This window comes from Oryctolagus cuniculus, chromosome 13 (assembly GCF_964237555.1).
Source record: "Oryctolagus cuniculus chromosome 13, mOryCun1.1, whole genome shotgun sequence".
Classification (NCBI taxonomy): domain Eukaryota; kingdom Metazoa; phylum Chordata; class Mammalia; order Lagomorpha; family Leporidae; genus Oryctolagus; species Oryctolagus cuniculus.
The window spans coordinates 20,756,678-20,770,273 of record NC_091444.1 but is presented as its reverse complement, the minus strand read 5'-3'; the positions used below and the strand labels follow the sequence as shown (position 1 = coordinate 20,770,273).

Below are 13,596 nucleotides of genomic sequence, written 5' to 3'. Positions count from 1 at the left end.
CACACTGTCTCACTGTCACACTCGCTGTCACTGCCACTCTCACACTGTCACACTGTCCCCCTGTCCCACTGTCCAGGCCCCCAGTGCTGGCTGAGGTGCCGCCGCCTGGTTGCTGGCAGATCAGGGGTTCTGGGAGCAAAGTCCAGGGCATTTTCCTCGCCACCCTGCCCTCCCCGTCGGGCCCTTCAAGCCTCAGTTCCTCTCTGTAAAGCAGGCACACAAACAGCGCCTTCCTCATAGGGCAGCTTTGAGGATGCAAAGAGCTTCAAAGGGGAATGCCACGTAGGGGTCAGCTGGTGTTGTGGCGCTTACTGTATGGCATGACAGCCGAGGGCAGCCCCGGGCTGGTGGGATGCTCCGCCGAGGGTCGAAGTCTCGAGTCCCCTGGCTCCGGGCTCTGCAGCTTGGCCGAGGTAGTGGTCTCTGCAGCTCCTGGCTCTGGACGCGGGGACAGCCAAGCAAAGTCATTGCACCTCCCCTGGGGGCTGTGTACCCTCCCTGAGTCGCTGCTCTAATGAACACCGATATTTTTTCATTCCTTTGTCGGTGTTGTTTGCAGTGAGAATCATATTACTGCCGCATTAAAGGAAGGTTTTTAACGATGGGCTATAAATCAGCTACAAATGCACCACTTGATGCAAAAATCGGTTTCATTGTTGCTATTTCTCTCCAGTGTTTGTTTCTCCAGCGGAGCTTTAAGCCATCCATAGTTTTATAACCTGTGTCATCAACGGCCCCTTTCTCATCACATAGGCGTGTTTATGTTTTTTAAAGAGACAGAGAGAGCTTTTTTTTTTTAAAAAAAGATTTATTTTACTTATTTGAAAGGCAGAGTTATGGGGGAGCGGGGAGGAGGTCTTCCATCTGCTGGTTCACTCACCAAGTAGCCACAATGGCCAGGGCTGGGCTAAGCCAAAGCCAGGAATCCAGAGCTTCTTCTGGGTCTCCCACATCCATTTCTTTTCCCAAGTCATTAGCAGGGAGCTGGATCAGAAGTGAAGCAGCCAGGACTCCAACCAGCGCCCTTATGGGATTCTGGCTTCACAGGCAGTAGCTTTATCCAGTAGGCCACAGTGCCAGCTGAGAGAGAGAGCGACTTTCATGTCTGATTCATTTTGCAAATGCTCGAAACAGCCAGGGCTGGGCCAGGCTGAAGTCAGGGGCCAGGAGCTCCAGCTGGTCTCCCATGTGGGTGGCAGGAACTCAAGCACTTGAGCCATCATCTGCTGCTTTCCAGGCACATTAGCAAGGAGCTGCGTTGGAAGCAGAGGCAGAACTCGATCCCAAGCACTCCAACGTGGGACACTGGCATCACAAGTGGCAGCTGACCCCGCTGTGCCACAACGACATCCCCGTCACACAGTCCTGTCCCATGGAGGGATCACAATTGCTCCATTTATGGAAATCAAAATGTCTGCCGTTTCCATATTGTGGGAGAACTCTCTATATAAATGACTGCAAGGAAATGAAATTTAAAAAGAAAAGGAAATAAAAGACCCCAACTTCTGGTGGCAAGAGAGAAGGATCAGGAGGAAGCGGGAGTTGTCCAAGAGCCGTGAAATCGTTTATTCTGCAACAGACTTCTACCAAAGACAAAGTCACACAGAGAGGGAGAGAGGGAGAGAGGGAGAGAGGGAGAGAGGGAGAGAGAGAGAGAGAGAGAGAGAGAAGTCTTCCATCTGCTGGTTCACTCTCCTAATGGCCTCAATGGCCAGAGCTGAGCCGATCCGAAGCCAGGAGCTGGGAGTTTCTTCTGGGTCTCCCACGCAGGTGCAGAGGCCCAAGGACTTGGGCCATCTTCTACTGCTTTCCCAGGCCACAGCAGAGAGCCGGATCGGAAGTGGAACAGCCGGGACTCGAACTGGCACCCATATGGGATGCTGGCACCGCAGGCAGCAGCTTTACCCGCTACACCACAGTGCTGGTCCCTACCCCCACAGATTTTATTTTAATATAGCTATTTTTGAATTTTAGAGAATTAACTAAAGAGAAATTGCATGGCGTGGCTGTGTAGAGGCTCATTACACTATTGTCTACTCTTGCATATGTTTGAAGTTTCCCATAAGCTAAAAGGTTAAGATAAATAAGAATTTGTGTATACAATAGTTTCCCCACCCCCTTGGAAACAGCCTGAAATATCTCTGGGTGAGTAAGCCGCCCGCAGCCCACGCGGCACCTCTGTGGGAATGGTTTTGAGTGTCTCTCCCTCAACAGCCTTCAGTTCCATCTTCCAGGAAACTGTTGTCCTGGCATGTAAGTCTGTGCTGTCTCCCCCGCCGTGGTGCTGGGAGTCCCAGCCTCCCACCACAGGCAGAGGCCCTGCCTGGCGGGAAGGGGAGGAGCTACAGCTGTCCCATCACCTGTGCAGGGAAGGGAGTGACTGGGAGCTGGAGACGACCCTATACAGCAGGCCACGCCCTCCCCCTCCCACACGCCCCTCGGGCAGGGTCCCTGGGACCTGGCAACCGGCCCTGACCTAGTTACAGCCGCGGTTGCGGCCCTGCTGGGGTGTCCTGACGACGTCCTCGCTGAGACCAAGCTCCTGACTCCGGCCGGTGCCGCCTCCGCCTCCACACACCCAGTCCGGTCTCCACTGCAGCGGCGCTGTAGGAACGTCTGCTCTGGACTGTCCTGGTGGCTTTGTGTCCTGGTGCCGGTCAGTCCTTCCCTGTCTGAAGCGGCCCCAGGTGCTGCCTGCTGTGTCCTTAAGCCTCTGGCAGCACCGCAGGTGCAAAAGGCTCCTCCCATATCAGGGGTCCTGGGGTCCCTGGAGGGGGGCGGACACTGAAACAGTGGCCCCAAATGTGAGCTACTGGGACTTGATCTACGAGAAGTAGAAGACAGGGGCCAGTGCTGTGGCATAGCAGGTAAAGCTACCACCTGCAGTGCCAGCATCCCATATGGGCGCAGGTTCGAGTCCTGGCTGCTCCATTTCCAGTCCAGCTCCCTGCTAGCGGCACCTGGGAAAGCCGCAGAAGATGGTCCAGGTCCTGGGGCCCCTGCACCCGCATAGGAGACCCAGAGGAGGCTCCTGGCTCCTGGCTTCGGATCTTCCTAGCTCCAGCTATTGGGAATGAACCAGCAGATGGAAGACCTCTCTCTCTCTCTCTCTGCCTCTGCCTTCCAAACAAATGAATAAATCTTGAAAAAAAAAAAAAAAAGTAGAAGACAGCTCCTGAAACCCAGCAGGTGAGCAGGTGGCCTGATGAGGGGAGAAGGAAGCCAGTGCAAACACTTAGTAAATAACCGGGCTGCCGGCGAGCTGTTCGGGGAGGGAGGCTGTGGGGCCCCTTTGCAATCTGCACAGCTGCCTTGGGCCTGGCACTCAGCAGATGTTTGCTGAGTGAATGAATAAAACTTCACATTTACCAGGCACGGTACAAACGTGTACATTAGGGCTGAAGAGATATAGAGAAAGGAGAGATATATGTGGATGAGGGTAGCAAGGATTTCCCACAGAGGGCAGGTGTTTGGCTCTACATTTCAGACCCTGCTTGGGGGCCCGGTGCTGTGGTGTAGCGGGTAAAGCCTTTGCCTGTGATGCCGGCATCCCATATGGGCGCTGGTTCGAGTCCCGGCTGTTCCACTTCTGATCTAGCTCCCTGCTGTGGCCTGGGAAAGCAGTAGAAGATGGCCCAAGTGCTTGGGCCCCTTCACCCAAATGGGAGACCTGGAAGAGGCCCCTGGCTTTGGTTTGGCCCAGCTCCAGCCATTTTGGCCGTTTAAAGAGTGAACCAGCGGATAGAAGATTTCTCTCTCTCTCTCTCTCTCTCTCTCTCTGTAACTCTGCATTTCAAATAAATAAATGCATCTTAAAAAAAAAAAAAAAAAAAAAACAAAGACCCTGCTTGGATACCTGCATCCCACATCAGAGAGCCTGGGTTGGAGCTCCTGCTCCACTCCCAACTCCAGCTTCCTGCTGATGCACCCTGGGAGGCAGCAGGTGATGGCCCAAGCACCTGGGTCCCTGCCACCATGTGGGAGAGCTCTGGATGGAGTTCCTGGTTCCTGGCTTCTGCCTGGCCCACTCCCAACTCAGGCATTTGGGGAGTGAACCAGTGGATGGGAGATCTGTCTGTCTGTCTCTGCTTCTCTGCCTCTCTGCCTTTCAAATAAATAAATAATATGCTTAAGAAACAAGTATGTGCAGGAGGGAAATTAATTTTATTTATTATTATTTTTAAAAAGATTATTTATTTATTTTTATTTGACAGGTAGAGTTATAGACAGTGAGAGAGAGACAGAGAGAAAGGTCTTCCACTGGTTCACCCCCCAAATGGCTGCTACGGCTGGAACTGCGCTGATCTGAAGCCAGGAGCTAGAAGCCTCCTCCCGGTCTCCCATGGAGTGCAGCGCCTAAACACTTAGCCCATCCTCCACTGCCATCCTGGGCCACAGCAGAGAGCTGGAGTGGAAGAGGAGTAGTCGGGACTAGAACCCGGTGCCCATATGGAATGCTGGCGCCACAGGTGGACGATTAACCAAGTGAGCCACGGTGCCGGCCCTAAAGATTTATTTATTTTACTTGAAAGAGTTACAGAGAGGAAGAGGCAGAGAAAGAGAGAGAGTCTTCCATCCACTGGTTCACTCCCCAAATGGCTGCAATGTCTAGAACTGCACCAATCGAAGCTGGGAGCTTCCTCCTGGTCTCCCATGTGGGTTCAGGGGCCCAAGGACTTGAGCCATCTTCCACTACATCTCTAGGCCACAGCAGAGAGCTGGATTGGAAGTGGAGCATCCGGGTCTTGAACCAGTGCCCATATGGGACGCCATCACTGTAGATGGCGGCTTTACCTGCTACGCCACAGTGCTGGCCCCAGGAAATTAATTTTAGAAACTGAAGGGTAGAGAAGAGTTTCCTGTAGTGGTTTAAGAACATCACTCTCTATTGATGATACTGTGTGACCCCAGGCAAGTTACTCAACCTCTCTGTGCCTCAGACTCTTCAACGGCACAGCAATGGTGCCTCCCAGGTATTGTGGAGCAGCCCAGGAGTGAGTTAATACATGAGTAGTACCTGGCTCCAGGTAGCAGGTGCTTAGCAACATTGCCAAATACCCCATCCTCACGTTGCCTGGACATGGCAGGCTTTTGCAGATGGAAAGCCTGACTCTTAAATATGAACAACTAAGGAAGACCAGACACAGGAGGGGAACGCAGCATGAAGTTAATCGGGATTGTCAGTATCGCAGCCATTGTTGCTGATACCGGTCAGCTGGGGTGTGCAGCAGCAGTCTGATCACTTGCTGTGTAAGTCACTGCCTCTTCTACCTCACAGGGAGGAAACGAAGTGTTAGCCTTTCCACCTCGCTGGAAACATAATAACCTGAAAGACTTTTTTAAAAGATTTATTTTATTTACCTGAACGACAGAATTACAGAAAGAGAGAGGTAGAGGCATACAGAGAGAGTCTTCCATCTGCTGGTTCACTCCCCAAACGGCCACAATGACTGGGGCTGGACCGGGCTGAAGCCAGGAGCCAGAAGCTTCTTCCACGTCTCCCACGTGGGTGCAGGGGCCCAAGGACTTAGGCCATCTTCCACTGCTTTCTCAGGCCATCAGCCAGGAGCTGGATGGGAAATGGAGCAGGGGGGACTCGAACCAGCACCCATATGGGATGCTGGCACTGCTGGCTGGGATTTTAACTAACCTGCTGTGTCGCAGAGCTGTCCCCCAAAACTATTATTTGAAAAAAGAAAAAGAAAAACACTGTGGTCTCTATTCTTCTCACAGGGCAACATTTCATTTTCTTAAATTATTTACAAGTCCTTTTTGTAGCCGCCTTGTTGTTCTAAATGCCTTCATTCCTTGTCTAACAGTGATGCCTGCTCATAAAAAAGCTCCAAGCTATAAACAAGTGCAATAAACAGGGGGTTGCTATGGAAAAGCAGAATGCCGCTCTCAGCACCTGGCCCTGCTCTCCGGCACCTGTCGTTCTCGTGGGAGTCCCCGCAGTACAGAACTTACTGCTCTTTGGAACTTGGATGTTTTCTCATTATTGAATAGAGGCGAACTTGAACTTTTCTGTTTAAACTATTTGGCAGGGTTTTTAAAAAGTTACTTGTTTATTTGAAAGGCAGAGAGAGAGAGAAAGAGAGAGAGAGATCAGAGCCATCTTCCATCCACTGGCTCACTCCACACATGCCCATAGAGCCGGTTGCCTGGGGCTCCGTCTGGATCTCCCACGTGAATGGCAGGAACCCAGGTGCTTGGGCCATCATCTGCTGCATCCCAGATGCCTTAGCAGGAAGCTGGATGGGATGCAGGGGCAGGGCTCAGTCCCAGGCATTCTGATGTGTAAACCCAAACAGTGGCTTGAAACCCGAACGCTGTGCTATGAAGCACAATTCAGTCATTCAACCTGCTGTGCCCACACTTTTACCAATCCTCAGATTAAGTGATTTTTTGTGTGTGTGTCTGTGTGGAATAAAACCAAAGTCAGGGCAGGTGTAGCAAGTTAAGCCACCACTTTGGGGGTTCACCACAGCCCATGCCAAAGCGCCTGAGTGGGGGTCTCTGCCCCTCTGCTTCCTCCCAGTGCACCCTGCTTGAGCCCCTCCCACGCGTGTGGAAAACCCGAGCGGATTTCTGGGCTCTGTGCCTGGCCCAGCCCTGGTTGTTGTGGGTGTTAGGAGAGTGAACCAGCTCATGGAAGATCTGTCTCTTTCTCTGTCTCTGTCTGTCTCTGGATGAAAAATAAACATCAAACAGAAAAACAAAAAGCACTGCCACCAGGGTTCTTGGTAAGCCGCTGGGAACAAATTTCTCTGGACATTTTCTTTCTGTTTGCCAGAGACCTGAGCCTTCTGCAAGCAAAAGCAAATCTCGAGACGCCCGCTGCCTGGGTCGTAAGCTGGCCACAGGGACCAGGTAATGCTTTTCTTTAAGCACGTGAGGACATCGATATTGTTGTGCTCTGTCACTCCTAGATGTTCAATCATTCCATCTCTCTGATGGGTTTGAGCCCGAGAAGAATGTGTGGAAAAAGGAGAAAGACTCGCAATATATCACACGGTTTCTTTTTTTTTTTTAAGATTTTATTTACTTTACTTGAAAGTCAGAGTTACGCAGAAAGAGAAGGAGAGGCAGAGAGAGAGAGAGGTAGCTCTTCCATCCGCTGGTTCATCCCCCAGATGGCCGCTACAGCCGGAGCTGCACCGATCTGAAGCCAGGAGCCAGGGGCTTCTTCCGGGTCTCCCACGCAGGTGCAGGGGCCCAAGGACCTGGGCCATCCTCTACTGCTTTCCCTGGCCATAGCAGAGAGCTGGACTGGAAGTGGAGCAGCCAGGTCTTGAACCAAAGTCTGTATGGGATGCCAGGGCGTTAACCCACTGCGCCACTGCGCCGGCCCTCCTCCTCCTCCTCCTCCTTCTTCTTCTTCTTCTTTTTTTTTTTTTTAACATTTAGTTATTTATTTTGAAAGAGTTACAGACAGAGGGAGGGAGAGACAGAGAGAAAGGTCTTCCATCTGCTGATTGACTCCCCAAATGGCTGCAACGGCCAGAGCTGAGCTGATCCAAAGCCAGGAGCCAGGAGCTTCTTCTAGGTCTCCGACATGGGTGCAGGGGTCCAAGGACTTGGGCCATCTTTTACTGCTTTCCCAGGCCACAGCAGAGAGCTGGATCAGAAGGGGAGTAGCCAGGTCTCCAACCAGTGCCCATATGGGATGCCGGTACTGAAGGCGGCGGCTTTACGTGCTATGCCACAGCGCCAGCCCCAATATCACACAGTGTCAAAGCTGACTGGCCCTGTGAGGGCCCTGGCTGGTTGCTCATGTTTGGAGATAAAGAAACAGTGTGGGAGGTCGAGGCAGGTGCTACCAGTCCCGTGAACTGAGAGCCGAGCCCAGCTTCCCTGAGGTCTGGCCGTTTGGAAATGTTTGGTCCTACTTTGGTCTTAGAAGAAGAGCAAGAGTTTTTGAAATTTAAGAATTATTTCTTTACTTGAAAGGAAGCATATTGGGGGTGGGAGTGGGGAGAGATGAAAAAGAGAGGTCTTCCATCTACTGGTTCACTCCTTAAATGGCCACAACAGCTGGAGCTAGCCAGGCCAAAGCCAGGAACCAGGAGCTCCGTCTGTGTCTCACAGATGGGTGCAGGGGCCCAAGCCCTCGGGCCATCCTCCGCCGCTTTCCCAGGCCCTTAGCAGGGAGCTGGATTATAAGTAGAACAGCCGGGACTTGAACAGCCACTCATACAGGATGCTGGCATTTCAGGCAATAGCTTAACCCCACTGTGCCACAATGCTGCTCCCTAGGAGTTTTTAATTTTTGTTTTTATTTCATGTTTTTTTAAAAAAGCAAACAGCAGGTGGTTGACATGTGAGCCCAAGCACCTCCCTCATCAGCAAGTGAAGTTCTGCCGCGCGTGGGGTGACCACACAGGGGCAGAAACAGGGCGGAGGACTACTCACAGGAGTAGAAAGTGGAACGGGGTCGCCAGAGGCTGGGCAAGAGGGTTAGGAAGAGCTTCTCAGGGTCTGGTGTTGGTAGCACAGCAGGGGCGCTGTCGTCAGCAGAGAAGGGTTGCTGAGGAAGGGCTGGGGTGCCGGCGACGCGGCTGCCCCGACCTCCTCCTCACACACCGTCTCCGTGCATTGCCACATCACACTGTAGCCCAGGATTCCGGACCATTTTTGTGTGCCAGTTTAAAAAAAAAAAATTATAGCCCCAAGAGGTAAAGCTTTCTGAGACACTCCCTAACTTCTGTGTAAACTCTGATGGGACTAGCCTAGTGGAAGGCAAGGCAAGAGCTCTTTGAACTGAAAAACCAATAGATTGTAGAAGGACCCTGGCTGTGCATTGCGGGAGGGGAGCCCCTGGGCACGGGTGCACCCAGCCACCCCCATGCTGTCTTTTTTTTTTTTTTTTTTTTTTTTAACAGGCAGAGTGGACAGTGAGAGAGACAGAGAGAAAGGTCTTCCTTTTGCCGTTGGTTCACCCTCCAGTGGCCGCCGCAGCCAGCGCACCGCGCTGATCCAAAGCCAGGAGCCAGGTGCCTCTCCTGGTCTCCCATGGGGTGCAGGGCCCAAGCACCTGGGCCATCCTCTACTGCACTCCCGGGCCACAGCAGAGAGCTGGCCTGGAAGAGGGGCAACCGGGACAGAATCCGGCGCCCTGACTGGGACTAGAACCGGGTGTGCCGGCGCCGCAAGGTGGAGGATTAGCCTAGTGAGCCACGGCGCCGGCCCCCCATGCTGTCTTGAGGTGTGGGGCCAGGGGATCCATGAGCTCCCTGAGCCTGGCTCTGCCAGCATAGCAGTAAATGGATGCTTCGGGGGCTGGAGAAGTCTCACCCCTGTTGGGATCGACATGGGTTTCACTTGGACCAACCGCGGTTGCTCCCGGAGGCCCCAAGGTGCAGACGCTTCCCGAGGGTGCTCGGGTGGTAGCTGTGGCGATCCTGAGCGCCACGGCTGTTTTCACAGGTGTGCTGCGAGACCCTGCAACTCCAGAGTGCTCAGACCCAAGGCCGGGGGTATCGCCAGAAAGCCCTGCGCCCCAGACCAGAGCGAGGGGATCGGGTTCCCCGCGGGCTTGAAGCTCGCGGTGCTCGGCATTTTCATCATCGTGGTGTTCGTCTACATCACCATGGAGAAGCGGCCGCTCTTCGGTTAAGAACTCTGGAAGCAGACGATGCACGCGGCTGACGCGTCACCCTGAGCGAGCCCTCCTGCCCCAGCAAAGACGACCCAGAGCTCGCTGAGGGCCTTTGCCTGGAGCCAGAGCCTTCGCCGGCCCCGCGCTGCAGCCGCAGATCTGCACCTGGGCTCCGCCAGGTGGACGAGCAGGGCACAGAAGCAGGCCCGAGTTAAGAGCACGCGGTTAGGAAACCCCCCACGTCACGTAGGCTGTCATTAAAAGCGTTTCCACCTTACAGCAGGAGTCTCCTAAAAGGAAACTCCACCCGGTATTTTTCTTTCTTTTCTCCCCCCACCTGCCCCAAACAACAGGTTTTTCATATTTATTAGTGAACCAGCCTACTAGTGTGGAGCATAGAACAGAGAGAGAACCGGTATTCCCAATAAATAAAACGCGCCCAACGGCATAGCGGTGACATTTCTGGCTTACTGTGGTGGGATGATCGTGGCTTCGGTGCGGTGAATGCCATCTCAGTGACGTCCCTGACACCCTCAGCCTGGTTCTTCTCCAGTGTCTCCCCCTGCAGCTGCGCCTGATTTTATTACCAGTTCTCATCCAAATTCAGTGGGGGCGTGGAGCGATTTTTATTTTTCCAGGAAGTTGCTGGATCCTGGAAGTCTCGTGAGAAGACAAGGAGAGGAGTAGTCAAGTGTACACACCACAGAGTCGGGGGAAAGGCGAGTGTGCGTGCGTGTACGTGTGTGCATGTGCGTGCGTGTGTTTTAAAGATTTATTTATTTATTTGAAAGGCAGAGTTAGAGAGAGAGAGAGAGAGACAGAGTTCTTCTGGGTCTCCCACATGGGTGCAGGGGACCAAGCCCTTGGGCTGTCTTCTGCTGCTTTCCCTGGCACATTAGCAGGGCGCTGGATTGGAAGTGGAGCAGCCAGGACTCGAACAAGTGCCATATGAGATGCCGGCACTGCAGGCAGTGGCTTTACCCGCTACGCGCCACAGTGTTGGCCCCATGTGTGTGTGTCGTGTGTGTGTGTGTTTTGAATCTTTTTTTTTTTTTTTTTGACAGGCAGAGTGGACAGTGAGAGAGAGAGATAGAGAGAAAGGTCTTCCTTTTGCCGTTGGTTCACCCCCCAATGGCTGCTGCAGCTGGTGCACTGCGCTGATCCGACGGCAGGAGCCAGGTGCTTCTCCTGGTCTCCCATGCGGGTGCAGGGCCCAAGGACTTGGGCCATCCTCCACTGCACTCCCGGGCCACAGCAGAGAGCTGGCCTGGAAGAGGGGCAACCGGGACAGAATCCGGCGCCCCAACCGGGACTAGAACCCGGGGTGCCGGCGCCGCAGGGAGGATTAGCCTTGTGAGCCGCGGCACCGGCCCACTGTTCAAATTGTAGAGCTAACTATTTGAAAGGCTGCAACAGCTAATTAACAAGAGGGGAATGTGTTTGGTTTTATAAACACAAGGATGCATCCAACGTCATGGACGTAGTTTAGAGTAAGAGAGCACTTTTGTCTTTGAAACACAGCAGGATTCATAAAAAGCAAGGCCTGGTGAGGGAGCGTGGTGGCCATGGGGGCTGAACGGGCTGGGCGGAGCCACGTGGGTGCCTGGCTCCTCTCTGTCCGCTCAGTGACCTTGGGTGACCTTGGGTGAATTCGTTGTCCTCTGAGTTTCGTTCTCAGCTTCTGAAGACAGGCATAGCATAGACCCCTAGGAGGAGGAATTCCCAGAAATGTTGGTGTGGTTTATATCTGACCTATTTCTGGGAAGAGCTAATTCTAAATTCAAGAACTCCTGAGCACCAAGAAATTCACTGTAGCAATTTTTATGGCACACAAAACATAGAACCTACTCAAACAGGCCACGATAGGGGAATTGTTTAATAAATGAAAGCATGGTCTCTTAATAGATGATAATGCAATGATTGACGTTGGACGTGGGGTTTAGCCTAGCAGCTGAGATGCCAGTGGGGATCCCTGCATCCCACACCAGGTGCCTAGATTTGAGTTGTGGCTCCGCTCCTGACTCAGCTTCTTCATAAAGTGCACCCTGGGGGTTGGCTCTCCAGGGGCTGGGTCCCTGGCACCCACAGAGGGTACCTGTGCCGAGTCCAGGCTTCCAGCCGGCCCAGCCCTGGTCATTCTGGGTATTCAGGGAGTGAACTAGCAAACAGGGGCTCACTCTCTCTTTCTCTCAAATGCAAATTTTAAAAACTATTTTAAAATGTTAACAGGATTTCAGTGGGCAGGACTCTTAATTGTCCCCCATATATTTTTTTACATATTTCTCGAAAGTATATAAGCAGTATATAGTACTTTGCCAATGAAAGAAAACAAATTTTAATTTTTAAAATCACATACTGAATTGCCATTTGATGGCAGGGAACATGAAACTGTAGTAAGACTGGCTTACACGAATAGGGATTTGTTTTTATCTCATGGAAGGCTTGCTGGGGCAGGCATTGTGGCACAGCAACTTAGGCCACCACTGGGGACGCCTGCACCCCATTTCAGAGCGCCTGCTTGAGTTCTAGCTATTGCGTTTCAGGGGTTTTTTCCTTTTTAAAAATTTTTTTTGACAGGCAGAGTGGAAGGTGAGAGAGAGACAGAGAGAAAGGTCTTCCTTTGCCCTTGGTTCACCCTCCAATGGCCGTCGCGGCCGGTGCGCTGCAGCGGGCGTACTACGCTGATCCGATGGCAGGAGCCAGGTGCTTCTCCTGGTCTCCCATGGGGTGCAGGGCCCAAGCACTTGGGCCATCCTCCACTGCACTCCCGGGCCACAGCAGAGAGCTGGCCTGGAAGAGGGGCAACCGGGACAGAATCCGGCGCCCCGACCGGGACTAGAACCCGGTGTGCCGGCACCGCAAGGCGGAGGATTAGCCTAGTGAGCCGCGGCGCCGGCCCCTTTTTTAAAATTTTAAATAATTATTTTTATTTATTTGAAAGGCAGAGTTACAGAGAGAAAGAGAGAGAGCGCGCTTTCCAAAGGGCTGCAACAGCTAAGGCTGTGCCAGGCTGATACTAGGAGCCAGGAGCTTCATCTGGGTCCCCCTCATGGATGCAGGGGCCCAAGCACCTGGGCCGTCCTCCACTGCTTTTCCCAGACCACTAGCAAGGAAGTGGATCAGAGCTGGAGCAGCTGGGACACGAACCCACACGGATGCCAATGTCACAGGCCGCAGCTTTATCCACTATGCCACAATGGCAGCCCGCCAATTAGTTCTTGTAGATCAGAATCCTGGAATCCATTTAAAGAGACTGCACAGGCCACCTGCTCTCCTGCCTTACTCTCGGGGTGTGGGTCCCCTGTCTGGTCCAGGCCCCGCTGCTGAGCCAGATCCATGTTGTAACGGGATCCCAGGAGGAGATCCTGTGATGCAAGAAGAGGCAGGTGCTTGATCGCCAGCCCTCGTTCCTGACACAGAGCTCCTGGAACCCTTGCGGTCACCAGAGCTCCTGGAACCCTTGCGGTCACCAGAGTGACGAGTGTGCTGACTGTGAAGGGGCTGGGGCTCTCCACAGCTTCCGCATGGAGGAGGGGCCGCTGTCACCAGTAGAGGGCTGGAATGTCTGGATGAGGGAGAGGGGTTAAGTTGACCACTCACGGTCAATGTCATCAATCCGCCTACATAGTGAGGCCTTCATAAAACCCAAAAGGGTGGGGCTCTGGGGGCTTCTGCATAGCTGAACAGGTGGGGGGTGCCTGAAGGAGGTGCACCCTAAGAGGTGTGGAGCCTCTTCCCACATAGCCCGTTGTGCCTCCTCCATCTGGCTTTATCAAGAAACTTGTAGGGGCCAGACTTGTGGCCTAGAGGGTTGAGTCACCACCTGCTGTGCCGGCATCCCATATGGGCACCAGTTTAAATCCTGGCTGCTCCACTTCCAATCCAGCTCATTGATAACGGCCTGGGAAAGCAGTGGAAGGAGGCCCAAGTGCTTGGGCCCCTGCACCCCCATGCAGAAGCTCCTGGCTTCTGGCTTCAATCTGGCCCAGCCCCAGCCT

At 53.2% G+C, this 13,596-nt stretch overlaps 1 protein-coding gene across 6 annotated transcripts in view; it reads left to right on the top strand.

Annotated features, from left to right (window-relative positions):
* LEMD1 (LEM domain containing 1) overlaps nucleotides 1-10,057 on the top strand; it is a 49,955-nt gene extending 39,898 nt beyond the window's left edge. For 4 of the 6 annotated variants that reach the window (XM_070055183.1, XM_051821231.2, XM_008268515.4 and 1 more), the window contains 2 exons: nucleotides 6,794-6,870; nucleotides 9,427-10,057. In XM_070055183.1, the coding sequence (XP_069911284.1) occupies nucleotides 6,794-6,870; nucleotides 9,427-9,616 (267 nt within the window). In that variant the 3' untranslated portion in view covers nucleotides 9,617-10,057. The remainder of the gene's footprint in view (nucleotides 1-6,793; nucleotides 6,871-9,426) is intronic. The other 2 variants (XM_051821232.2, XM_008268514.4) reach the window with 1 other exon arrangement.
* Nucleotides 10,058-13,596: the final 3,539 nt, after the last annotated feature.